This window comes from Phocoena phocoena, chromosome 15 (genome assembly GCF_963924675.1).
Source record: "Phocoena phocoena chromosome 15, mPhoPho1.1, whole genome shotgun sequence".
Lineage (NCBI taxonomy): Eukaryota > Metazoa > Chordata > Mammalia > Artiodactyla > Phocoenidae > Phocoena > Phocoena phocoena.
In genome coordinates this window covers 66,811,683-66,838,289 of record NC_089233.1, presented here as the reverse complement: position 1 = coordinate 66,838,289, position 26,607 = coordinate 66,811,683, and the positions used below count along the sequence as shown (strand labels likewise).

The 26,607-nt window shown below is 37.9% G+C and overlaps 1 protein-coding gene and 1 pseudogene across 2 annotated transcripts in view; both read right to left on the bottom strand.

Moving 5' to 3' along the window:
• RALGAPB (Ral GTPase activating protein non-catalytic subunit beta) overlaps positions 1-26,607 on the bottom strand; it is a 76,870-nt gene that overhangs the window by 32,135 nt on the left and 18,128 nt on the right. Inside the window, exons 6-15 of one of the 2 annotated variants that reach the window (XM_065892054.1) lie at positions 20,211-20,389; positions 19,006-19,154; positions 18,663-18,879; positions 14,963-15,164; positions 11,993-12,160; positions 11,360-11,474; positions 10,841-10,988; positions 7,470-7,534; positions 5,900-6,029; positions 3,956-4,089 (exon numbers count right to left, since the gene is read on the bottom strand). In XM_065892054.1, coding sequence (XP_065748126.1) covers positions 3,956-4,089; positions 5,900-6,029; positions 7,470-7,534; positions 10,841-10,988; positions 11,360-11,474; positions 11,993-12,160; positions 14,963-15,164; positions 18,663-18,879; positions 19,006-19,154; positions 20,211-20,389 — 1,507 coding nt within the window. The remainder of the gene's footprint in view (positions 1-3,955; positions 4,090-5,899; positions 6,030-7,469; positions 7,535-10,840; positions 10,989-11,359; positions 11,475-11,992; positions 12,161-14,962; positions 15,165-18,662; positions 18,880-19,005; positions 19,155-20,210; positions 20,390-26,607) is intronic. The other variant, XM_065892053.1, reaches the window with a different exon arrangement.
• On the bottom strand, positions 854-1,563 carry LOC136134807 (small ribosomal subunit protein uS3-like; annotated as a pseudogene).

Genomic DNA, 26,607 nt, shown 5'->3' with positions numbered 1-26,607 from the left:
TATTCATCACCCCTCAAAATCTCATGCACCCTTGTAATCCTTCCTCTCACTCCTTTTTGCCCCCTCCCTAGGTTACTGCTGATTTGCTGTCACTATAGGTTAACTTGCATTTTCTAGAGTTCTATACAAATAAAGTCATAGAGTACTGCACTATTTGGTGGGGGTCGGGGGGAGAGTCTGGCTTCTTTTACTCAGCACAATTATTTATCCATATTTTTGTGTGTATCAGTTGTTCATTCCTTTTTATTGCTGAGTAGTATTCCATTATATGGATTATACCACAATTAATTTATACAGTCACCTGTTGCATGTGGATTGTCTCCAGCTTCTGAATATTACAAATAAAGCTGCTAAAAACATTCATGTACAAGTCTTTGTACACGTATATACTCTCTTATTTTCTAGGAGTGGACTGACTGAATCATATGATAGATGCATGTTTAGTTTTTTAAGGACCTGCCAAGCTGTTTTCTAAAATGGTTGCACCATTTAACATTCCCTTCAACAGTATATGAGAGCTCTAATTCTTCTACATCATCACCAAACATTTGGTATGGTCAGTCTTTTAAATTTTAACCATTCTAAAAGGTATGGAGTGGTATCTCACTGTGATTTTAATTGCATTTCCCCAATAAGTAATGATAATGAGCATCTTTTCATGTGCTTATTTGCCATCAGTATATCTTCTTTGGTAAAATATCTGTCCAATCTTTTGCCCATTTTAAAACTGGGTTGTTTGTTGTATTATTGAGGGCTTTTGCTGTCATTGTTATACTGTCTTTTTAAAAGACTGTATTAAAGGTCTTTACAAAGCAACATCCAGACTCCAGATGCAGGTGCCAAGAAGACCATGTTATGCAATGGGGACTGGCTCGAGCATGGCAGGTAGCTCTGGCTTCCTATCCTTCTGTCCCAAGATGGAAATGATGGATAACATCTCATCCTTAGAGTCCACAATGTTCATGTGGTCAGAAAGGGGCTTCTTAGGGCCAGTCTTACCATTTGGATCCCAGGACAAGATGATCTTCACTCTGATGCCCAGCACAACACTGACACACAGGGGTATCAATATAGTAGTTAATGGGGTCTCCACTGTGGATCATCACACCATCCAGAAACTTCATGGATTCAGCCCTCTGTCCTTGGAGTTTCCCTGACATCCATGACCCTGTAGCCCTTGGCCCCCCTCTCCATGATGAACTGCAGCACCCCACAGCAGGCTCTCTGCAGAGCAAGCCCTCCTAGCAGTTTGTAATGCAGAGATTCTGTCTGGGCAATGGCACACAGACCTCGTGTGGCCACCTTTTCAGCACAAAGCTCTACGTAGCTCTCAGGGAATCCACACTTCTTCTGAACTACGTCAGTCAATTCCTGGATTCTTCTCACCAAGAACATTCTGCTCCTGAAGGCCAAGGTAATGATTTCTGTCCTGGTTGGTATAATTCAGACCTCAATTCCAGAGCAGTCATCTTCAGCCAGCCTCTGAGTGAGGAACTCATTCAGTTTAATTCTGAAAAAGCCATCAACAACAAACGTCCTCTTCTTGGAAATTTTCACCACCATATTACTACTGCACACCACCAAAACGAAAGGCTATTACTGAGTTTTGAGCATTCTTTATATGATCTGGATACAGGTCCCTCATCACATACATACTCTGTAAAGATTTTCTCCCAATCTGTGACTTGTCATCTCATTTTCTTAACAGTACTTTTTGAAGAATGGTAGTTTTTAATTTTAATGAAGTCCAATTTAATAGTCTGTTCCTCTATGGTATAATATCTAAGAAATCTCTGTATAACCCAGATCTCTGTACAACCAATAAAGATTTTTCTCCCATTATTTCTTCTAGAAGTTTAGAGTTTTGGTTTTATATTTAGGTCTACAATCCATTTTGAGGTAATTTTTGTACATAGTACAAAGTATGAATCAAAGTTCTTTTTTTTTTTTTGATATATGAATACCTGATTGTTCCAGCACCATTTGTTGAAAAGACTATCCTTTCTCCTTTGAATTATCATGGCACCTTTGTCAAAAATCAGATGTCCATACATGTGTGGATCTATTTCTGGACTCCCTATATACTACGCTGTTGATCTAGCTGTCTAACCCTATACCAATACCAGACTGTTTTGATTACCATAGCTTTATACAGCAAGTCTTGAAATCACGCAGTGTTAGCCCTTTATAGTTCGTTAGGTCCAGAGAGCACTCCATCTAGGACTAATTACTCCTTACCACTGCAAGTGTACTGAAGGTCACAGGCAACAGTACCTTGCTCTCAAAGACAGTGTGGTCCTGCATGTCTCACAAATGGCTATTCTTACCTTCTGCATTAATACTGCTCCTCACAAAACTATGGCCATTTCATCTATCCTTGAGAATCTCTGAGGTAAAGGTAAGCTCTAAGTGGTGGTGACTTGCCTATTTTGTCTCTCATGACTTAGGTACGTCACAGCCTCTGTTTACCTGTCCCCTCATCTGTAAAACGAGGGCTTAAATTTTATCTCAGACAATATCACCTTATGTGTGTACATCACCTTTGTGTTTACAAAGTGTTCTATATATTTCATTTCATTTCATCCTCACATCACCAGGTGTTATACAAGTATATATATATATATATATATATACATATATATATATATACACACACACACACACACACACACACACACACAAGATAATCCTGCCCATTTTACAGATAAGAAAACATTTAGATGTTAGTGAAGATGTGGAGAAACTGGAACCCTCCTATATCACTGGTGGAAACGTAAAGTGATTCAGTCGCTGTGGACAATAGTTTGGCAGCTCCTCAAAAAGTTACATATAGAATTACCATATGACCCAGCAATTCCACTCCTAGGTATATACCCAAAACAACTGAAAATTGGTATTCAAATAAACACATGTATGTCCATGTTCATAGCAGCACTATTCACAATAGCCAAAAGGTAGAAACAGCCCAAATGTGCAACAGAGCAACGGACAAATTGGTACATAAATATATAATGGAATATCATTCAACCATAAAATGGAATGAAGTTGTGACAGACTCTACAACATAAATCAACCTCAAAAACATATTAAGTGAAGGAAGCCATACATAAAAGGTCATAGGTTGTATGATTTAATTTATAAGAAATATCCAAAATAGGTAAATCCATAGAGACAGAATGCAGATTGGTGGTTGTTAGGGATTAGGGGAAACAGAGACCAGGAAACAACCGCTTAATGGGTACAGGGTTCTTTTTGGGGTTATAAATGTTTTGGAACTAGACAGAGGTGGTGGTTGCACAACACGGTGAAAGTACTAATAGGCAATGAATTGTTCACTTTAAAAGGATAATTTTATGTTATATGAATTTCACCTCAATAAAAAAAAAAAAGAAAATACTTAGAGAAATGCAAATGGACACCCAGCTCTAAGGTTCCACAAAACTGAAAAAGACCTATGAAAGAAATTTGAAAATATAGCCAATTTTCACTTATCTCTGATAATGGAAGATGGAAGAATCACAGGTAGTCCCAAATGGTATACTTTAGGATAAGCTTTTCTTTTGTTGCCAAATCTGCATTTGTTCATTGAAGTTACATGATCTTATAATGGCACAAAATGTTGTTGAAAATGTAAGGGTATTATAAGCAAATACAAAATCAACAGGTATAAATCAACAGGTATTCTATTATTATGTACAAATGAATAGCAAGTATTGAAATGTTTCCAGTAATTTAACAGCAAAAAATATCATTCACACTCTTTGAACCTATTAAACAAAATAGTAAAGATCATTTTGTAAAATCTCACTTGGAGGCTCATTTCTGCACACCTTGATATCAACTGCATTGAATATAACCAATACCACAATACCCCAAGAAGGGGTCAGGAGATACAGAAAAAAGAGCCATATAGTCCAAGGCCGCTGGGCTAAAATAAAAGGATTGTCCTTCTCACCTTCGCCAGGCCAGAGAGGAGCTCTAGAGCTGCCAGTGATATGCTCATGTCTTGCCGCCACTGGGAGTTGAGTCTTTGGGTGACGAGATGAATGCTGCGAATCAGGAGCCCGGCAGCTGAATCTGTATTAAGAGCTAGGATATAACCCCAATGCCACATCCCACAGGGAGGGAAAACAACTAAGCATTAGTAACGAGAAGCACAGCATTCCACTAGGCACAGACCACAGCAGCCACAGTGAGCACAATGGGCACCCACACAGCGCTATGCTCCCCGCCCCACTGGCCTGAGCGTCAAGCCTGACTGAACAACAGTGCACAGGGCACACACACTGGACCAGAGCAGCTTCTAGCTCCCAGCTCATGTACTTTCATACAGACATCCACTGGGATTTGAAAGTTTCAATATCATTTTTATAGCAATGTAAATCTTAAAACTTCTAAATTAACTCACAGAGTTACATTAAAAAAAAAGCAAAACAATAAAAAGGCTATCAATTATTTCCTTGGAATTTTATAGAGGAAAGAATTCAAATTTTAGAATCTCCTCAGATGCTGGGAATTATCCTAAAGCATCTACTGAGATTATTTTCAGGGTTTAAACCACTAAAAGTTACATGCAATCCCTTTTCAAACAAATTTTAACATTGAATTCTCTAAGACAACTTTAATACTTCTAAAAAAATTAAATAACCAAGTTACTGTGTTTTTATTTAGCCTCCAATTCTATATTTAAAAGTAATTACTACTTAGTTAATAATAAATTAGGACAAATTAAATTGAATTTATAAAGGAAGCTTTAGGGACATTATACCTGTCGATCCTATCAGAAAGAGGGCAGTGACAACAAAAAAAGGAATGATCATTAAAGAGAGACATTCATGCGACACTAACACAAATCTGGATTTCTTAGGAAAAATATTTTATGACATTACAAGCAGAACTCACTAACACCAGTTCAAAATACTGAAACAAACAATAACCACTTCAAACATTTATATTAGAACACATAATAATGTGAAAATTTCTTTAGTTTAAAAGTGTCTTAGAAACATGAAAAAACAAATTTTCACCTACACTTAAATCCACAAGCATAATGAGTAAGATAGCAATTTAAATAACTTCTTCATAAATGCAATATTTAAATGTGTTTAATAGCCACATAATGACCTTATGTATCTGACATGTTGAAGGATACTTAAAACAAACTTAAATCACTGAAATATGCCTGGACTCCTGGGCTAATGAACTCTCCAAATGATTAAAAAACTTAAGCTCACATCTAAGGAGCTAGATTTCATTCCAATCTAGCTGGATTAATACTTACAGATTCAATACACCATTAGTATTTATGTGTAAAAACATAAAGGCACCCATAAACTCACAGAACCCATAAAGTAACTGCCCAGGATAAAGGACATTATTGAATAGGATGCTCTAATGGCAAGTGTTTCCTTACTCTTCCTTACATTTTGTGACTGAAGAATCCCAGATATAGTAGGGTATATAGCCTTCAAACACAAAGACAGACTCTCTTCTGGGTTGCCATTTAATGCATAAACCATCACCCACCCTTACCACACTGCAAAAACTGATATACTGGCTGACTCTACCATTAGACTCTGAGGCAGAGCGTAAATCCTATTTGACTCTGTACTACTAGCACCTGGTACAGAATTTAGAAATGTTTCCTAACCACACATTATAATCACTTATAAAATCTAAGAAACCAAACAAAATCTAACTACTAAAAGCTACAGAGCTAAATGTTTTCTTTTTCTTAATGTCTTGGACTAATAGCCTCTCTGTTACACTTAGATACATAAAAGTCATGAACTTAAAATCTGGTTTAAAATTTCTTTGCTTGTTTGTTTTGTATATCTGTGCGTTAAAAGTGACTCTATAAACTTTAGATTTCAAAAAAAACCAAACAAACGTGGATTACCATAATCTCTTAGAAGAGCCTGAGCAGGTCTTTCACTGTCAGGAGTTGTGGGCTCCGTGCTTCCACCACTTGCTGAACTAATACCACTATTCGTGCGACTATGACTCTTCAAGTTATTTTCTCCACCACCCTAGTCAAATAAAAATGAATCAAATATTTGACAGCTAGACCCATAGTTTACAAGTATAGACAGAAGTCAATCACTAAAGCCATGTTGATAAAATGGAATGTGCCAGTTGAACAGCATAAACTGATACAGATAAAAATTGACAAAGGATTAAAACTGCTGTGGTGTTTTCACATAAACACCACCTATTGAAGGTATCAAGGGTCTGATGATTAGAGGCGGTGCCCATTCTGGGGTTTTCTTTGCTGCTGTTTAAAAGGGCCAGACCTTTTCCATCTTCACTAGACTTCACTAGCTAATGACTCTGGGTCCTTAAAGAAATACCCTAGTGCCTCCCAAGCAAAACATCAGAACAGGAATACAATCTTAAAAAAACAAAACACAAATAAACAAACAACAACTTTCAAATGTAGTTATATGATAAAACACAAACAATAAAACATATGATTAGTACAAAGATTAACTCCTGTATGTATAGGGGCTAACAAAGGTGTCTGTTAAAGACATTCCTCATTTTCTTCCCCTACAAACACAATTCATTTTATCCAGATAAGGTGACTGTTATTAGCCACCTACTGGGACATGAACATAATTTCCTTAATAATAACTTGATCACCCATCCAACATCCACTCATCTCACTCCAGTATACTCTATTAATTCCCCACCCACCCACTGCTCCACCTCTACTCCAGGTAGAGGGATCACATATCTCGAAGACAGAAGCAGGGGAACTGGGAGTCTCTGGAAAGTTTTTTTGAGTTAGAAGCATTGGTGCTTTGGGGGGATTTTCAAACTTTGGTCTAGAGGGGCCAGAAAGAGCTGATGAGATAGAAAAGAATAAACTAGATGCTGTTTACAGCCAACACTAGATCTACAACGGATACAAGGAATTATGGAGTAGGGGACTTTTTCTAGATTATTCAAGCCAATTCACCAACACAGCAAAAGAAGTAAGAGCTTTAGGGCTTCCCTAGTGGCACAGTGGTTGAGCGTCCACCTGCCGATGCAGGGAACACAGGTTCGTGCCCCGGTCTGGGAAGATCTCACATGCCGTGGAGCGGCTGGGCCCATGAGCCATGGCCGCTGAGCCTGCGCGTCTGGAGCCTGTGCTCCGCAACGGGAGAGGTTACAACAGTGAAAGGCCCGCGTACAGCAAAAAAAAAAAAAAAGAAGAAGTAAGAGCTTTAAGTAAACACTGTCCAGGAATAAAGACAGTGTTTAGCTGGAATTTCTCTCATGCAGAATCTCTCAGGGACTTGATGAGGCACTGAAAGGTAAGAAACCTCAAAATAGATACTTTAAAAAGGATCCCTTCTGAATCAGTGAGCTGAATTTACAAACGAATGCCTTTAAAAAACACAAGGACAGACATTTGGGAATGTAATTTACATAAAAACAGAAGGTGATATTCTCTGACAAATTACATGTTGTACGCTTCTTACCATCTCCATCTGGCAACCAATGGCTTCTAAAAGTGCTGAATCTTGAACAATATTTAACATTGCCCCTGAAACAACAAAAAAATACATTTAACAATGAGATATCGTCTCACACCAGTCAGAATGGCCATCATCAAAAAATCTAGAAACAATAAATGCTGGAGAGGGTGTGGAGAAAAGGGAACACTCTTGCACTGCTGGTGGGAATGTGAATTGGTTCAGCCACTATGGAGAACAGTATGGAGGTTCCTTAAAAAACTACAAATAGAACTACCATATGACCCAGCAATCCCACTACTGGGCATATACCCTGAGAAAACCAAAATTCAAAAAGAGTCATGTACCAAAATGTTCATTGCAGCTCTATTTACAATAGCCCGGAGATGGAAACAACCTAAGTGCCCATCATTGGATGAATGGATAAAGAAGATGTGGCACATATATACAATGGAATATTACTCAAACATAAAAAGAAACGAAATTGAGGTATTTGTAATGAGGTGGATAGACCTAGAGTCTGTCATACAGAGTGAAGTAAGTCAGAAAGAGAAAGACAAATACCGTATGCTAACACACATATATGGAATTTAAGAAAAAAAATGTCATGAAGAACCTAGGGGTAAGACAGGAATAAAGACACAGACCTACTGGAGAACAGACTTGAGGATATGGGGAGGGGGAAGGGTGAGCTGTGACAGCGTGAGAGAGGCATGGACATATATACACTAACAAACGTAAGGTAGATAGCTAGTGGGAAGCAGCCGCATGGCACAGGGATATCAGCTTGGTGCTTTGTGACCGCCAGGAGGGGTGGGATAGGGAGGGTGGGAGGGAGGGAGACGCAAGAGGGAAGAGATATGGGAACATATGTATAACTGATTCACTTTGTTATAAAGCAGAAACTAACACACCATTGTAAAGCAATTATACCCCGATAAAGATGTTAAAAAAATATATTTAAATACATAACAAGAATACTAAAATGGCTAAAACATCTCCATTAATACAGAGATAAGAATATTACTTTAGCTGAGTATTCCTGAAATTTCCATAAAATAACTAATAAATCCACTGGTTGGTCAGAAAAGATCTTTTTTTTTTTTTGTGGTATGCGGGCCTCTCACTGTTGTGGCCTCTCCTGTTGCGGAGCACAGGCTCTGGACGCACAGGCTCAGCGGCCATGGCTCACGGGCCTAGCCACTCCGCAGCATGTGGGATCTTCCCGGACAGGGGCACAAACCTGTGTCCCCTGCATTGGCAGGCGGACCCTTAACCACTGCACCACCAGGGAAGTCCAGAAAAGATATTCTTTAGAAGTGACCTAATCTCCTGATCTCTCCCCCAAATTTTAAAATAACGTTTTCCTAAAATAAATCTGAAGGTCAAACTTTGCTTTATATAAAAAAATGACCGTTTTCAGGTATTTTTTAATTGGTGTGAAAGACCAGATGTAAACATCTCAATTTCGAGGGTAATATAAACTAAGAAAAATATTATGTAATACTTTCAAAACCAGATTCTGATCTTTCCTTTTTCTTTTTTTAATAAATTTATTTATTTTTTAAATTTATTTTTGGCCGCACTGGGTCTTTGTTGTTGCGCATGGGCTTTCTCTAGTTGCAGTGAGTGGAGGCTACTCTTCCTTGCAGTGCGTGGGCTTCTCATTGCGGTGGCTTCTCGTGGCAGAGCACGGGCTCTAGGCACGCAGGTTTCAGTAGTTTTAGCACACGGCCTCAGTAGTTGTGGCGCACAGGCTCAGTAGTTATGGCGCACGGGCTTAGTTGCTCCACGGCATGTGGAATCTTCCTGGATCAGAGCTTGAACCCATGTCCCCTGCGTTGGCAGGCAGATTCTTAACCACTGCGCCACCAGGGAAGCCCTGATCTTTTCAATATAAAATAACAAAATAAAAATCACAGCTATACCTTTCTGACCAACAGCTTTTTACAAATGGTTTAGGGCTCGCCCATGGCTGCATATTCTGAAGGCAAGCTGCCTGTATTTATAACCAAGGAACTCATAGCCCTAGAAAGACTAGGACGGAAACAAGATAGTGAGCCTAGCACACTGCTTCTCATCCCAGTGGGGGAGTGCTCTTGTGCACCATGGATAAAGAGAGGACAGACACAGCTTTGCCAATCTATGGCAAGACCAACAATTGATTCTTCCTTGGAACACACATAGGGAGCCTCTTCAGAACAAGGATAAAGCAGAACTAAATACTCTATCAACTGTAGAAATTATCTGATTTCAAGTGATGTTATTTGAATAACCTAAAGAAGTACAATTTGGAGGCTCTCTCATATCGAGATTTAACCTCTGTTCCTTCAACTCCTTTCCAAAATGAAAGGATTTACTCTTGCCTGTTTATTCCCCTCTCTTGTTGCATAACATACTATACTTCCTGAGTACCCACTCCAACCACTACTGCCACCACCAATTCTCTGGCTTTGTCATTTCCTCTCCTGGAATGAAATCCTAACCTCACTGGCGCCTATTCAAATCCTGCCCTACAAGATCCAGTTTAACTTCCACTTCCCTCTATGAAGTTTCCTTGCTCTTCTGGTTTCTTCTTTCTCAACCCTGAAGACACTCAACATGACATGCAATCAGCACTGCCTTCTGCTGTTATCTGAGTACTCTGTGAAGGTGTTCCAACCTCTGCAATGAAACTTGCTCAAGGATAAAAGCCATGCCATTCTCTTCTTTCTCCCTGGAGTACCTGCACATAGGACTATGCCCTTGGCTTTGATAAAAAACCAGAAGTACAGTAAGAGACAGCTGCAGTAACCAAGCTGAGAGGTGATAAGTGTTTAAAATATGTAAGTGGCAATAATAATAAGGAGCCATTTAAGACAGAGAGTCAGTATGATTAGAAAACCAACAGGAAACAATAAGGAAAAAGGGAGGAGGCACAGCAACAGCTACTCTTCAATCTCCTCCTGGCGTGTTCAAACATGGCTTCCAGAATTACACCCAACTCCAAATATTTTCACATGTACGTAACAGGCAGGAGGAAGAGGCAGAGGCAGAAGTAATGAGGACAGAAAGGAAAGAGAAGAGAGGGAAGGGGAGAAGAAGGGGAGGAAAGGGGAGAGAAGGAGAGAGGAAGGGCAAGAGGGAAAGAGAAAAATAAAGAACACAAATAAAACTAAGCCAACATCACCTACCAAGACAACTAGGATGCTTTCCTTCCCTCATCTCACCCCTTCAAAATTTTTCACATATAAAAGCAAACAAATTCTGCCTCTGATTCAGAATAAGTAGGGCTATATTATGCTTAGGTTCCCATCCCTGACCCCTGCCTCCTCAACATGCCTGAGGTCAACATACCACCTGGGTTTTCACCTACAAAAAAACATGTGAACACAAACCTAGTATCATTTGAGTGTTGTTGGGGTCCGTTTCCGTTTGCAAGGCACCTATTAGTATATTCACAAGTCTCAGCTTCAGTGACAAAAAAGTTATTGGTTTATCATAAGAAGAGCTGTCATCATTACTAAATTTTCCTTCCAGGACCACCTACGGAAGAAACAAATAACATTTAACATCGTCTGCTGTGGTACACTACGCCCATGTAGGAACTGCTACAGTGGACACATAGATCAGTCTAACAAGCAAGGCTTTCAGTCTGACTAATATTAGCCACTGTGCTAAGTGTGTCACTAACTCACACAACATATGAGATCAGACATCACCAGCCCATCACTGCTTTAAATGGTAGGCCAAGGGCATGCTGGCTCACTGACAGAAGAAATACCTCAACAAATCAACTTTGTTGATTCACTTGAAATAATTTGAAAAATTTTTTAAAAGCTCCTGTTCCATTTTAAAAAAAACAATTTGACTTGAATTAACACACAAAAGAGAATACAGAATATAAAAAACTTTACCTCGGATTTGACTGTGCCAAAGTGATGTGGGAGGGGCAACAAAGAAAGCAGGATATTAATGGAAGATCTTCTCAATTCTGTTGGATTTACATAGCTTTTGAATTTTGAGAGTTCTCTGCCAAAAAAAAAAAAGATAGCTATTAGTATTTCTGAACTAAAGTATGTTTTTAGCTATCGCCAAATATACATTATGCCAATTTTTTATAATACACGTACTGGGTTTGGTTTTATAAAGAATGCAGTAACTACTTTCCACTGAGTTCATATTCTGCAATTTGTGTGTGTGTGAGAGAGAATCTCTGTGTTAAACTGTTATGGAATTAAACTAGAATCTGATTGACTGATTGATTGATTTTAAATGTAAGGCCTACTCCACAAAAGACCTCTGGGCTGGGGCTATTCTTACCCCTCTAGACCAGACCAAGAAGGATTCAACACACCCGTGGACAAAGAGAACGGAAAGAGTTCAGGGACGAGGTAGGCCTGGTTGTTCTACACTCATTTAATATGGCCTGAGTCCCCCTGGGCTATGAAGACAACTGGACAGGATAAATTGGGAAACTGGGGAGGAAGCACCAAAACAGACCAGGCCAAAACCAACAACTGACATACTAGTACAGAATGAAAGCTTACCTGTCAGGCAAAATGGTTTCAAGAGCTGAAATAAAGTAAGGAACCACAACATCAATCCCTTTCAAGTCACAGCAGAACAAAGGAGGGGAGTTTAGAATAACGCTGGCCAAGACAGGATGGCACACATAATCATTTATCTGCAAACCTTGAATTAAAAGCATGTAAAATCTAGGAAAGCAAGAAAAAAATTTTAAACAAACTGCTGATCAACTGTTTTCATAATTATTAATATTTTCTACACAGTCATCTTAAAGTCTATTTCCAATCTTCACTACTTCTATCCTTTAAAAGGTATTACTGGAGTTAGAACAATTCAGAATCAAGTACACTAAGAACCAAGTTATATTTCCTAATCAAAAGGAAAAAAAGATTCATGTCTATTACACTTTCTTGAGGTTTTAAGCCTTGCAACTCAGTTACAGGTGCCTGCAAATGAAGTAACTACTGATAAAAACAAAAGGCTGCAGTAATTATCAATAAACTGGAGGAATTACTGAATTGATTTCCATGTCAGTAAAATTTTGTAGCGTTTCACAACTCCTGAAAAAAAGTGTGTTGTGTCCCTTTCCCCCTCCCCCATTATTTTTGGGGGCACAATGAAAGAAAGAAACCTCATTCGACCCTGTACTCACCATGATATGAAGGTCACTCTGAATAAGAATCCTTTTAGGAATGTACTTGAACATACCTTACTTTCAACATCCTCCCCTAACCCCCAATGAACTAAGCATTCAATCTTCCATCATTCAAGAGCAACTATACTAGTATACTCTTCTGCTACTGTAAGGTACCTTTCTCCATAAACCTCCTCAGAAACAACTTCCTCACCTCCTGGTCATTGCTCAACCCATTTCAATCCATCTTCTCTTTCTAGAAATCAACTAAAACCATGTTATAGCAAATAACCAATGGCCTCTCAAATGGTAAATCCAAAAGACATGTCTAAGTCTTAACTTTGCCTTTTTAAAGCATTCAACCCTTTGATTACTCCCTTCCGCTCTTAATTCTTCTCTGACTTCTATGGCTAGTTCCTTTAACAGATCTTATTCCACGTGCCTCCTAACACTGGGGGTTCCTCAGGCTGCCAACCTCAGTTCTCTAAGCTATCTCTTCTACTAGCCTAGTTTTAAACACTACTTAAGCCACCAAACATAATCAAATCAGTCTCTAGCTCCAGATCTACTAGCCAAAAGCATACTGCAGACCTGAGGGCAGGACATGTCTACTGATTACTCTAGTACTCCCTGTGCACAGCGACTGGCACAAAGTAGGAACTTAACAAATATTTGTTGATTAATAGCCCGCAGGCACCTCAAATTCAACAGGTTCAACACTAACCCCATCCTTGGCCCCCGTCACAAATCCGCTCTTCAGTCACACTACCACCCATCTAATCTTATGGGCCAGATGGAAGGCTCGTGTTCACAGCCTTCTCCCTTACTGCTATTGATACCGTTTTGGAGTATCGTCCCAACCCGTGGGCTCCCTCCTAAGAAATGTGCCCCCACCACATGGGGTGCCAGTATCCAATGTGACCCACCTTCACAGCTGTAGCTGATTAGACCAGAGGTAGACACCTGATTAATCAGATCCTCTTTCTCAGGAATCTGAAATTAGGATTCAGAATGCTAATTGGCCCTGCTGGTCACCCAGACAAAGGTCACGGAAATTTGAACTTAGAAGCATACTACAATGTAAGAACATGATCTGCAGGTAAGAGAAGAATGAAGCAGTTCTGGCAGACCATGATGACAGAGAAACAAAAAGGAGGAAAGTTGTTTTGGTCCCTGAACACTTTCTAGCTCTTGGTTCCTGCCCTTTGTGAGACCCTGCTGCATGTCCTGACCTTAGAAGGTATTCAATAGCGTGAGTTTCTCATATCTCATTCCCCTTTTGTTTAAGTCACATTGAAAGAGTTTTCTGTTACTTAAAGTCAAGTGCCTATTAAGATACTGCTTACTTCCCTGCATGTACCATTCTGTTTCATATCTGTATTCTTCTACCCTTTTTCCTTCTGAGTCAGTTTAATCCTCTCTCCTGAGAACCTAGTATGTACAGACACCTGAATGTTCTTATTAATATTAGTATCACTTCAGGAGCTGTGTGAATGATCAGCTGAGGAGGGCAAAGGACAGTCAAGAAAAATAGCAGGCCACTACAAGTTAATTTAGCAAAAAAGTGACAAGGCCTGAAGTGTCATGGAGGGGACAGAGTGGAGAGATTAGAAAGAGGGTTAAGTAGCAGAAAGGCAAGAGTCGGTTGACCATCTAAAGATACAGAGGGAGAGAAGAGAAGCCTAAAATGACTCCTAGTTTCTGGCATAAGCAACTGAATGGATGGCAGAGCCATTCAAAAAGACTGGCTGAAGTCATAAATTTGGATAGGATGACCCTACCCAACCTGCTAACATAGTCTAAATACTAGTCATCTTTTGTAAGTCCAGCACAATCATCCAATCCTCTGTAACTCTTTCCTGAACCCCCAGGGCAAGTGTATGCTGCTGCTTCCTCTGAATGCCTATAGCACTTTTTCTGTGTCTCTCTCTTACCAGCTTCCTATTGCTATTGGATTGGTGTTACTCGTGTACATGGCTTTGCTCACTTGAGAAAATAAGCTCCTTAGACGCAGGATTGACAGCTAACATTTCTGGACCATCTATACTGTCTAGTACTGTGATAAAAATGTATTAAAAATTTAGTGTGGCCCTTCAAATCTCTCTGTAATTAACAAACGTCATGTAAGATGGAATTAACAATACTTCTAAAATAAAAAGGGTGTTAAGAGTCCTCACCAAATCTGGTATGGTAGGTAAAAAGGAAGAATTCAAGCAAAAAATTTCAGTTACTTACATACATTTGCAGGTATTTCAAACCAACATTTACTTATCAATTCAACCTACTAAGCCATGCTATAATAGTTTCACTATCACAACTATATAAATGGAAAAATAAACAAAAAAAATTCTAAGACCTGGATAAATAAGCTGGCAGAATCTCTTCTCCAGTCTTCTTGCTACAAAAAATCCTACACAGTGTCCCACAAGCCTCAGCTCTTCCTGCTTCATAGTTATCAGGAAATTCACTTGCATCAAACATAGGATTGGAAACCATGGTGTCTGTGGACATTTGTGACCCTTTCCGTCGAAACTCCATGCTAGCTTGTGTTGTAATGGCTGGGGAGAAAAAAGGAGGGTTTTATTATATTTGTTGATATGCAAATAGGCTCATGGGACCCTGGACACAAAGATCAAATGTTGGTGTCATTAAATTGCTACTTGAATAGAATCCAATAATGCTTTGTTTAGCAATTATGTCTTAATTTTTTTTTTAAAGGGCTCTCTGAAATCTTCTTTGAAAAGGGGTAACAATTTACAGTGGTACTGTCAGTTTAACAGATTCTACAAGATGCATTTTTCAACTGAATTTCTGATTAGCAGAGTACATTTGTATATATCTGTATTCACATACATACAGATATATAACACAGAATTTGGCTTTTCTATTATTTATTCTGTTTTTTTCTCTCCCTATAAAATGATGCTTAAACATTAAGAAAAATAGGTACTGCAAATTTACACATTACCCCAGACAGACATCATAATTGAATGGGTAATCCCATGCCAGGTTGTATACTTTAGGGAGAGGGCAAGGTAAGGATAAGAAATGGGTAGGAAGAGAGAGCATCCCCACCACCCAACCAACTCCAAAACACACACCAAAGAATCGCCCAACCAAGCAAAATGAGAATGAATTTTAACAACCACAGACAGCAGCTAACTTGAGGTTGATAAATCAGAAAACTGGATTGGTAAGAAAGATTATCATGGTCATTCGTTGTCACTGAAACAGAAGCCCTTCGAAAGTTGCTTTTATTTTTAACAAAAGATTTCACAGTGTATTGAAAATCACTCTGAAATCTTTTATCACTCTACATGAAATGTTTAAATTATTTGTAATAACAGATTTAACAGAATGCAGAGTCAAGCATAAATCTTTATGCAACTTCCCATGAGCCATTTTTAGTCCTGAATAAGCTATCCAGCAATAATACATTTGAAAAACACTACATGCAGAATGCATACAAATCAAACACTAAATCTGTATAAAAATACGCTTAAAGCTTTAAATTAAAAAAAAAAAAAAAAAAGCCAAAACACAGTTAGTGCAAAATCCTGGAATTCATGACATGACCAGACTAGTGTACAAAAATAATGGGACTGATTCAGGCAGATTAATTTGCTTTTGCCAACAATCTTCCCCATTCAAAACACAGAAAAGTATTTTTCTTCCCAAGTGCAAAAACTACAAGAGACAATGACAATCAAAATTTTTAATGGAATTATGAAAAAAAATAAAAACATGACTGCAATTAAGGAGAAGCTTCTGGTTCCTACTTACAAGATTTATAAGAAAGAAGAATTTGGATAAAAGATGCTGCAAGATAATAGAAATAAATGGAAACAAATCAAAGGACAGTAGTAATTATAAAATACTTTAAAGATGGTGAAATTTTACAATAAGTTAAGAAGCTTTTTTGCTTTTTAAAAGTTAGATTAAAAGCTTTATGATACCACAAGCTAGTTCAAAAACAGGAAATTGTGCATTCAGATCCAAAATTATGATTTTTGTATCATGCAAAACAATGAACGAAGAAAATTACACAAGTACAAAAAATTGAGGTTTTGAACTGCCCATAACGTGCATTAAAATTTTAGTTCATTAACCCTTCCCAGCTCAATGTTACAATTACAAAGCACAGTGTACTGTCATGTAACTCTAAAGCTAACCAGTTCACAGAAGCAAACATTTTTAGAGGTGAACTACATGGCAGAATTCCTTAATGGCAGCCAGTACTTAAGAGAACAGACTAACAGAGTCAGTATTCTCAACCTTCCCACCACCCGCAAGACCTCAAGAGTAGCACCCAACAGCACTTTAACCCATTCAACTATCTGGACACCTCCTATCTCCTGGGTAATACAACAGCCTTTCTCATCTCTGAACACAAGGTGGGGGAAGAAGACCTTCTATTCCTTTCCCACCAAAGAAAATGGTAAGAGTTAAAAAGTAGGAATTTGTAGCCCACACATGATTTGAATTCTAGTTTCTATCTTTTGGCACAAGAGGGTGAGAAAAGCTGTTAAAAACTCCCTAGAGAGTGGGAAGATCTATAAATTCCCTTTAAGCAAGCCCACCAAGGAAGCAGCAGGTTGAACCACTCTGGATTCAGGGATTTTAGTGTCAACAGCTTGATACCCAAAAGTTACACTGTAAAGAATTGTATCTTAATAAAAATAAAAAATAAAAATATGACTAACTCAATCTAGAATATACAATACAAATTAACAAATATAAACATGGGTCATAAAACTCAAAATATAAGGCGCATGAACTTTAGAAAACATAAGCCAAAATGTTTTTTAAATGTTTTCATTTAGTCATCAAATAAGTACATTTATTTATCCATAAGTCAAACTTGCAAATAAAATATGGAAATGGTAGAATATAAAGTGTCTGAATTTGAACAAAATAAACAAAGGAATCCCTAAACTCAATCATGCAATCTCAAATTATATTCCTGAAAATGCCTTTATATGCACTACTTTTCTAAATTATTTAAAGATTTGTAAGAACAACCAAAACAATTTACATGTATATAATGCTAACAGTCATAGACCCTTAGTTCCGAGATGATACATAATAACAAAGAATGCATTTCTGAGAGAAAGGAGAGACCCTTATGACCATTTTATTAGTTTTATCCTTGAAATTAACACTCTCCCTAGAGATGCATAATCTAACGCAATTAGGCATCCTTTTATCTCAAGTTATTTCCTACCCCAGTGGAAAAGTGCTTCTCTTACCAACCAACCAATATTAATTATATTATTACATAAAGCACAATTAATTCATAAAGCATAGTGCCTGGCACAGAGTAACTGCAGGTCAGTAAGTGCTAGCCATTATTATTGCTCAGCTCTATAAAACAGTCATAAATATTCAGTATATTCTGCAGTACCCCAACCTTCCATCCTGCACCCTATGCCACTACTTCCATGTGTAATGGTATGATGACAAAAATAAGTCATATTTAGATAGAATTTCATTTCTGTAATAAAATCTAAATAAAGATATCAGGGCTGAGTTATTAATTCTTCACCAGTCTTACTTACAGAGAAAATATATTTTTCGAAGTGTGCCCTTGAAATAAAGTTCTCTAGACTAAAACCTAAAAGGTTAGAGTCTTCTGTGAAGCAGAAATTTTCTGATATTTATATGTAGTAATGAGTGAATGGCTGTCAAAATCTAAGAAAACACTTCTTATGAATAAATTTCTGGTCAATTATGTTTAATTCTTTATATCAATATTATTATCCTGGCTGACATGAAGGGAACTTCCAGGTCACCTAGGAATCTGGTTTAACAAAACGTGGCTAACCTGAAGTATTAGACAAAAGCCAGACAAAAGCCAAACCTCATAGAACGAACATAAAAAGGACAAGTAGGGAAACTTTCAAAATTACTTCAGCTGGAAGGGGTTAAGCACAAGACACTACTTGGTCAGAGACAGAGAGCTTTTTAAGATACATATTAATCTTGCAGGTAGGAAAGATTAAAAAGAAAAAAAAGAAAAGAAAAAAATGACAACGTATTTCTTGAGCAATATTTACCAGTCATGCTGCTGTCTCTGTTTATCCCATTATGAAGTTTACAGTGAACAAATGCTGCATCAAATAACCATGATCCAAAGAGATTCAAGATGCTGTTAACCTTTGGTCTCTGTGGGGCAGGCAGTGGCCGGGGTTCTGAACTAGTCTGATTTGGACTTGACAGAGGAGAGGTGGAGGATGTCTGGTGCTGAACTTTTGAGGCGTGAGCAGTACTAACCTATTAGAAGAACACAAGAATATAGCCACACTCATGAAAAGTTTGAGAATACAGCAGGATTTTTTAAAAGCAAGGCAGATTAAAAAGCCCATTTTATACAGTATAACAATGGTCATGAAAACGTACTGTGCTTGTCTTCATGGTGGCCTTGTTCACAGTAACAGCCCGGTGCCTCCGGTTATGTGGTGGGGTGGTATTGACAGCAGTGCTTTGAGGCATACTCAATCTATTCACGGGTGTTGGAGGAGCACTGTCTGATCGGGGTCTAGAAATGCCTTTAAAGAAAGACAAAATGGAGTTATTCTTCATAATTCAAAATGTGTGGTCAGTAAATCTTCCTCAAGCAACACCAGTGAAGGCTCACAACAGACTACAGCAGAGACTGCTAGCTGCCTCCCAGTATCAATTTGTCCTTTCTTCCTGAGTTACAAAACACAAATTTTAGTTGGACATGGCTACGCAGAATAAACAACTGCCTTTTGAAGGCTCCCTTACAGCCAGATGTGGCCATGTTCTGACCACAGAGAAGTGGGCAATTATTGGGTGGGTCTTCCCCAAGAAATCTCCTTAAAAGAACGAATCAAAGGTAGATGCTCCTTCCTTCCCAATTCCTGAACAGGATAGCTGAAACTCTTTCAGCCATCATGGCCCACGAGAGTGTGCACAAAGGATGAAGAGCCAAAAGATGGAAGGGAGGGCCTTGGGTCTCTGACAATGGTGGAACTGCTATAGCAGCCCTGTATACAGCTTAGCCCTGCGCTTAACACGTGTGAAAGTAAACTACCTTGTTTAAACCACTAGTACTTTTGGCTAGGTGGCAGCCAAAGTTAACTGAACTAATATATTACCTCTGTAATACATTAATTGCACATAACAAAACATTTTTGAAAATGATAGGTATTAAATATCACTGCCTTTTTAACAGATTAAAAAAAATCTGACTTTTCATGTGAAAAACAGTTTAAAACAATGGTTCACAAAAAGTATAAACTGCTTCCTAATGATTCACATAAGAATGACACCTAATGCATTTTAATCTGTATTTTCTTGGATTACTAGTGAGAATGAACACTTTTCTCTTTTGCAAATTATTTATTCATAGTCTTTGTCCATTTATCTACCAGGTCTTATTCTTTTTCTTTGCATTATTTGATCTATTTATATAATAATAACAAAAACCCTCTAGCTATCACATTTGTTGCAAATAATTTTTCCCAGGTTATTATTTGTAATCAATTCTGATCATCTTTTGCTTTCGGCTGTCCACAAAAGTTTCTAAAACTAGACTCTAAAGTTATCTTCAAACATCTAGCAACATATACAAAATTCACCTAAGAATGCATCCACCAGACAGCTGATTCCACGCATGGCACGAAAAAATATTTGAGGCAGATGTTTAAGGCAGGGATACTGATTCAATTCCTGCGGCATTCCGCTCACATTTAAGAACTGTTCCTGAAATTTGGGAGTAGAGCTTATAATGGCTGGGTTACTCAAATCCACGGGATTACTATCAAAAGAGAGAGCAAGAATTAATTATACATTTAGAAATCTCTTTAGCAATAAAATGCATGCAATCTAATTTAAGAACAGGCTGTTTGTGCCTATTTCTTTGATTCAGAGAGGAGATTAATCTGTATTTAATAAGCTAGGGACTCAAACACCAACATTACTTTACAGAAGTGTGCTTACATGAACCTACTTGGCCTATTCAGAGAATGAGAATCAAAATAAGACTAGTTTTTAATTTTTTTAACATATACATGGATATTTTGTAATATGTTTGGAATTAAGCAATGGAATGGTAAAACTATAAATAAATCAACAAGAAACCCAAGGAGAAAATCTTACTTTAATATTAACATTTCCAATTTTTAAAAAACTATGTGAAAACTGGGATTAGTGTTTGTGTTCACGTGCACATACTAAAGCCATACATTTCAATGTATTTATTTCTTTTCTGTTCCATATTTTTAAAATTAATTTATTTTAACACCTTTATTGGAGTATAATTGCTTTACAATGTTGTGTTAGTTTCTGCTGTACAACAAACTGAATCAACTATATGTACACATACATCCCCATATCCCCTCCCTCTTGTGTCTCCCTCCCACCCTCCCTATCCCATGCCTCTAGGTGGTTACAAAACACCAAGCTGATCTCCCTGTGCTATGCAGCTGCTTCCCACTAGCTAGCTATTTTACATTTGGTAGTGTATATATGTCCATGCTACTCTCTCACTTTGTCCCAGCTTACCCCTCCCTCCCCACCCCCGTGTCCTCAACTCCATTCTCTACGTCTGCGTCTTTATTCCTGTCCTGCCCCTAGGTTCCTCATATCCATTTTTTTTATTCCAAATATATGTGTCAGCATATGGTATTTATTTTCCTCCTGATTTAATTCATTCACTCTGTATTACAGACTCTAGGTCCATCAACCTCACTACAAATAACTCAATTTCGTTTCTTTTTATGGTTGTATATATGTGCCACATCTTCTTTACCCATTCATCTGTCGATGGACACTTAGGTTGCTTCCATGTCCTGGCTATTGTAAATAGTGCTGCAATGAACATTGTGGGACATGGCTCTTTTTGAATTATGGTTTTCTCAGGGTATATGCCCAGTAGTGGGATTGCTGGATCGTATGGTAGTTCTATTTTTAGTTTTTAAAGGAACCTCCATACTGCTCTCCGTAGTGGCTGTATCAATTTACATTCCTACCAGCAGTGCAGGAGGGTTCCTTTTCTCCACACCCTCTCCAGCATTTGTTGTTTCTAGATTTTTTTGATGATGGTCATTCAGACTGGTGTGAGGTGATACTTCATCGTGGTTTTGATTTGCATTTCTCTAATGATTAATGATGTTGAGAATCTTTTCATGTGTTTGTTGGCAATCTGTATGTATACTTTGGAGAAATGTCTATTTAGGTCTTCCACCCATTTTTGGATTGGGTTGTTTGGTTTTTTGATATTGAGCTACATGAGCTGCTTGTATATTTTGGAGATTAATCCTTTGTCAGTTGCTTCATTTGCAAATATTTTCTCCCATTCTGAGGGTTGTCTTTTCATCTTGTTTATGGTTTCCTTTGCTGTGCAAAAGCTTTTAAGTTTCATTAGGTCCCATTTGTTTATTTTTGGTTTTATTTCCATTTCTCCAGGAGGTGGATCAAAAAAGATCTTGCTGTGATTTATGTCATAGAGTGTTCTTCCTATGTTTCCCTCTAAGAGTTTTATAGTGTCTGGCTTTACATTTAAGTCTTTAATCCATTTTGAGTTTATTTTTGTGTATGGTGTGAGGAAGTGTTCTAATTTCATTCTTTTACATGTAGCTGTCCAGTTTTCCCAGTACCACTTGTTGAAGAGGCTGTCTTTTCTCCATTGTAGATTCTTGCCTCCTTTATCAAAGATGAGGTGACCATATGTGTGTGGGTTTATCTCTGGGCTTTCTATCCTGTTCCAGTCATCTATATGTCTGTTTTTTGTGCCAGTACCATACTGTCCTGATTACTGTAGCTTCATAGTAGAGTCTGAAGTCAGGGAGCCTGATTCCTCCGGCTCCGTTTTTCTTTCTCAAGATTGCTTTGGCTATTTGGGGTCTTTGTGTTTCCATACAATTTTCAAAACTTTTTGTTCTAGTTCTGTGAAAAATGCCACTGGTCGTTTGATAAGTATTGCATTGAATCTGTAGATTGCTTTGCGTAGTACAGTCATTTTCACAATGTTGATTCTTCCAGTCCAAGAATATGGTATATCTCAACACCTGTTTATATCGTCTTTAATTTCTTTCATCAGTGTCTTATAGTTTTCTGCATTCAGGTCTTTTGTCTCCTTAGGTAGGTTTATTCCTAAGTATTTTATTCTTTTTGTTGCAATGGTAAATGGGAGTGTTTCCTTAACTTCTCTTTCAGATTTTTCATCATTAGTGTACAGGAATGCAAGAGGTTTCTGTGCATTAATTTTGCATCCTGCTACTTTACCAAATTCACTGATTAGCTCTAGTAGTTTTCTGGTAGCATCATTAGGTTTCTCTATGTATAGTATCATGTCATCTGCAAACAGTGACAGTTTTACTTCTTCTTTTCCGATTTGGATTCCTTTTCTTTCTTTTTCTTCTCTGAATGCCAAGGCTAAAACTTCCAAAACTATGTTGAATAACAGTGGTGAGAGTGGGCAACCTTGTCTTGTTCCTGATCTTACAGGAAATGGTTTCAGTTTTTCACCATTGAGAACGATGTTGGCTGTGGGTTTGTCATATAAGGCCTTTATCATGTTGAGGTAGGTTCCCTCTATGCCTGATTTCTGGAGAGTTTTTTTTATCATAAGTGGGTGTTGATTTTGTCGAAAGCTTTTTCTGCATCTGTTGAGATGATCATGTGGTTTTTACCCTTCAATCTGTTAGTATGGTGTATCACACTGATTGATTTGCATATACTGAAGAATCCTTGCATTCCTGGGATAAACCCCACTTGATCATGGTGTATGATCCTTTTAATGTGCTGTTGGATTCTGTCTGCTAGTATTCTGTTGAGGATGTTTGCATCTGTGTTCATCAGTAATACTGGCATGTAGTTTTTTTGTGACATCTTTGGTTTTGGTATCAGGGTGATGGTGGCCTCATGGAACGAGTTTGGGAGCGCTCCTCCCTCTGCTATATTTTGGAAGAGTTTGAGAAGGATAGGTGTTAGCTCTTTTCTAAATGTTTGGTAGAATTTGCCTGTGAAACCATCTGGTCCTAGGCTTTTGTTTGTTGAAAGATTTTTAATCACAGTTTCAATTTCAGTGCTGTGACTGGTCTGTTTATATTTTCAATTTCTTCCTGGTTCAGTCTTGGAAGGTTGTGCTTTTCTAAGAATTTGTCCATTTCTTCCAGGTTGTCCATTTTATTGGCATACAGTTGCTTGTAGTAATCTCTCATGATCCTTTGTATTTCTGCAGTGTCAGTTGTTACTTCTCCTTTTTCATTTCTAATTCTGTTGATTTGAGTCTTCTCCCTTTTTTTCTTGATGAGTCTGGCAGATGGTTTATCAATTTTGTTTATCTTCTCAAAGAACCAGCTTTTTGTTTTATTGACCTTTGCTATTGTTTCCTTCATTTCTTTTTCATTTATTTCTGATCTGATGTTTATGATTTCTTTCCTTCTGCTAACTTCGGGGTTTATTTTGTTCTTCTTTCTCTAACTGCTTTAGGTGTAAGGTTAGGTTGTTTATTTGAGATTTGTCTTGTTTCTTGAGGTAGGACTGTATTGCTATAAACTTCCCTTTTAGAACTGCTTTTGCTGCATCCCACAGGTTTGGGGTCGTCGTGTTTTCATTGTCATTTGTTTCTAGGTATATTTTGATTTCCTCTTTGATTTCTTCAGTGATATCTTGGTTATTTAGTAACGTATTGTTTAGCCTCCATGTGTTTGTAGTTTTTACAGTTTTTTTCCTGTAATTGATATCTAGTCTCATAGCACTGTGGTCAGAAAAGATACTTGATACAATTCCAATTTTCTTAAATTTACCAAGCCTTGATTTGTGACCCAAGATATGATCTATCCTGGAGAATGTTCTATGAGCACTTGAGAAGAAAGTGTATTCTGTTGTTTTTCGATGGAATGTCTCCAGCCAAGCTGGAGCCTGCTGGCCGTTGGGTGGAGCTGGGTCTTAGCACTGAGATGGAGATCTCTGGGAGAGCTCTCTCCGACTGATCACATGGGCCAGGAGGTCTCTGGTGGTCCAATGTCCTGGACTTGGCTTTCCCACCTTGGAGGCTCAGGCCTGACACCAGGCCGGAGCACCAAGACCCTGTCAGCCACACGGATGTCTGAAGTAAGGTCCTGGGGCAACACCCCAGCATGCATGGCAGATGCGTAGGATAGGGCAGCAGACCCATTTCAATGTATTTAAAACAATGGGCTTGAGGTATATTTTATATGTAAATAATTTTAAACATTTCCATTAAAAAATAGATTTCGGCTTCCACTCAAAATAGTCTGCTTATCTGTCCATTAAACAGCCTTTCCAACCCAAAGTAATATTGTTAGTCAACCTACAGCCAGCACCCGGAAAGAACTTCCACTAGCTTCAAGACGAAAAAAACTAGGCTGAGAAACATAAATCAGTGGTTTATAGATGCCCTGGGCCTTTGAAACCTTTTTCCATCTACTCAGACTCTGAATTTCACATAACTGCAAGTGGGGACAGGGGCATGTGTGTGCATGTATGGAAAAGGGGCTTCTAGTGTTAGTACACTGTATCCAAAGAACTGTGGTCCACTATGTGGCATAGGAAAGATAAGAAGCCTCTAGAAGCAGTACCTACTGGGGATTATAGTTCTGTGTTCAAAAATTAGAAAAATAAGCAGTAAGCTTGGAATGGACTACACCTCAGTCCAGCAGAGCTCTGCTAAATTCATATCTGCTTGATACCAAAAACTGGGGAGAAAGAAACAGGGGTTCAGGGGGAGCGTGCCGGAGAAAGAGAGCAGTGCATGTGCACAAGAGGAGCAAAAAAGCCAAGAGATAGACAATAGAGCAGTCTGTCCCAAGGCTGCCTTGACCCCTCCCTATCATGATTGAATGTTCACTGCTACTTGGAGCCCAGTGAGACCGCTCTATCATCACACAATAACCCCTCTTTTTCACCTGCATTTGTTTAAGTAAGTTCCTATTCTGTATATCAAAAAAAACCCTGACTAAAATACTAAAATCTTTCAGCTCAAGAAGATAGAGCCTGAAGAGATCAATTAATAGTGAAGGAATAGGAAAAGATTATCCAAGAACTACAAACTCTTAAGGAATATATAACTTTCATGCAACAGAGCATAGAAAAAGATAGGTAGTTTCCTATTTAAGTTACCAAAATATAAATTAGTCAAAAAATAGAAACGGAGATAATTTGGGAAAACATTAAAATAGCATTCCATAACCAAGCAGAAGTTTTCTCTAAACAATGAAGGATGATTCAATAGAACAGTATTCCATAACCAAGCAGAATTTTTCTCTAAACAATGAAGGATGATTCAGTATTGGGGAAAAATTAACATACTATCAATAGGTAAAAGAAGAAAAAACATTTAATTGCTTAAATGGATGCCAAAATATGATTTGAAAATAATTCAGTAGTATTTCTAATTTTACTTATATTTTTAAATTAAAATTTTTTTCATTGCTTAGGAAATCAGGAACAAAGAAAAGAATAACTATCTAATATCAACAACCAATATCCCACTCAAAATTTCAGACAACAGAGTCATTCCAATGAAAATCAGAATGAAAGAAGGATGCTAAAACAGTATCATTTTAACTCAACAATGTTCTAGAAATTCTGCCTCATGTAGTAAAACACATACAAAAATAATTATAACAACAATGGCAACTTTTCAAGCATTAGATGTACTGTTTTGCATACTTTTTCTTCAATACTTGTAACAAGATGGATAGTATTATTATCCCCATTGTATAGATTAAAAAGAGACTGAGACTCAGAGAGACTAAACTGCTTGCTCAAGTTCACAAAGAAAAAAGTAGCAGAACATGAGCTCATAAACAGATCTTACTGCAATCGAAGCACTTATAATTAATTACCACAGATTCCAGTATGAATTACTAGAACGGAGACATTTATTTGCAGATATGTATTCATTATATCTAGAAATTTAAAAAGAATCAGTGAAATACTCAGAGCATTTTTAAATCCCAAGTATATAAAAAATATACAAAAATAAAATAAGTAAAACATTTTCTT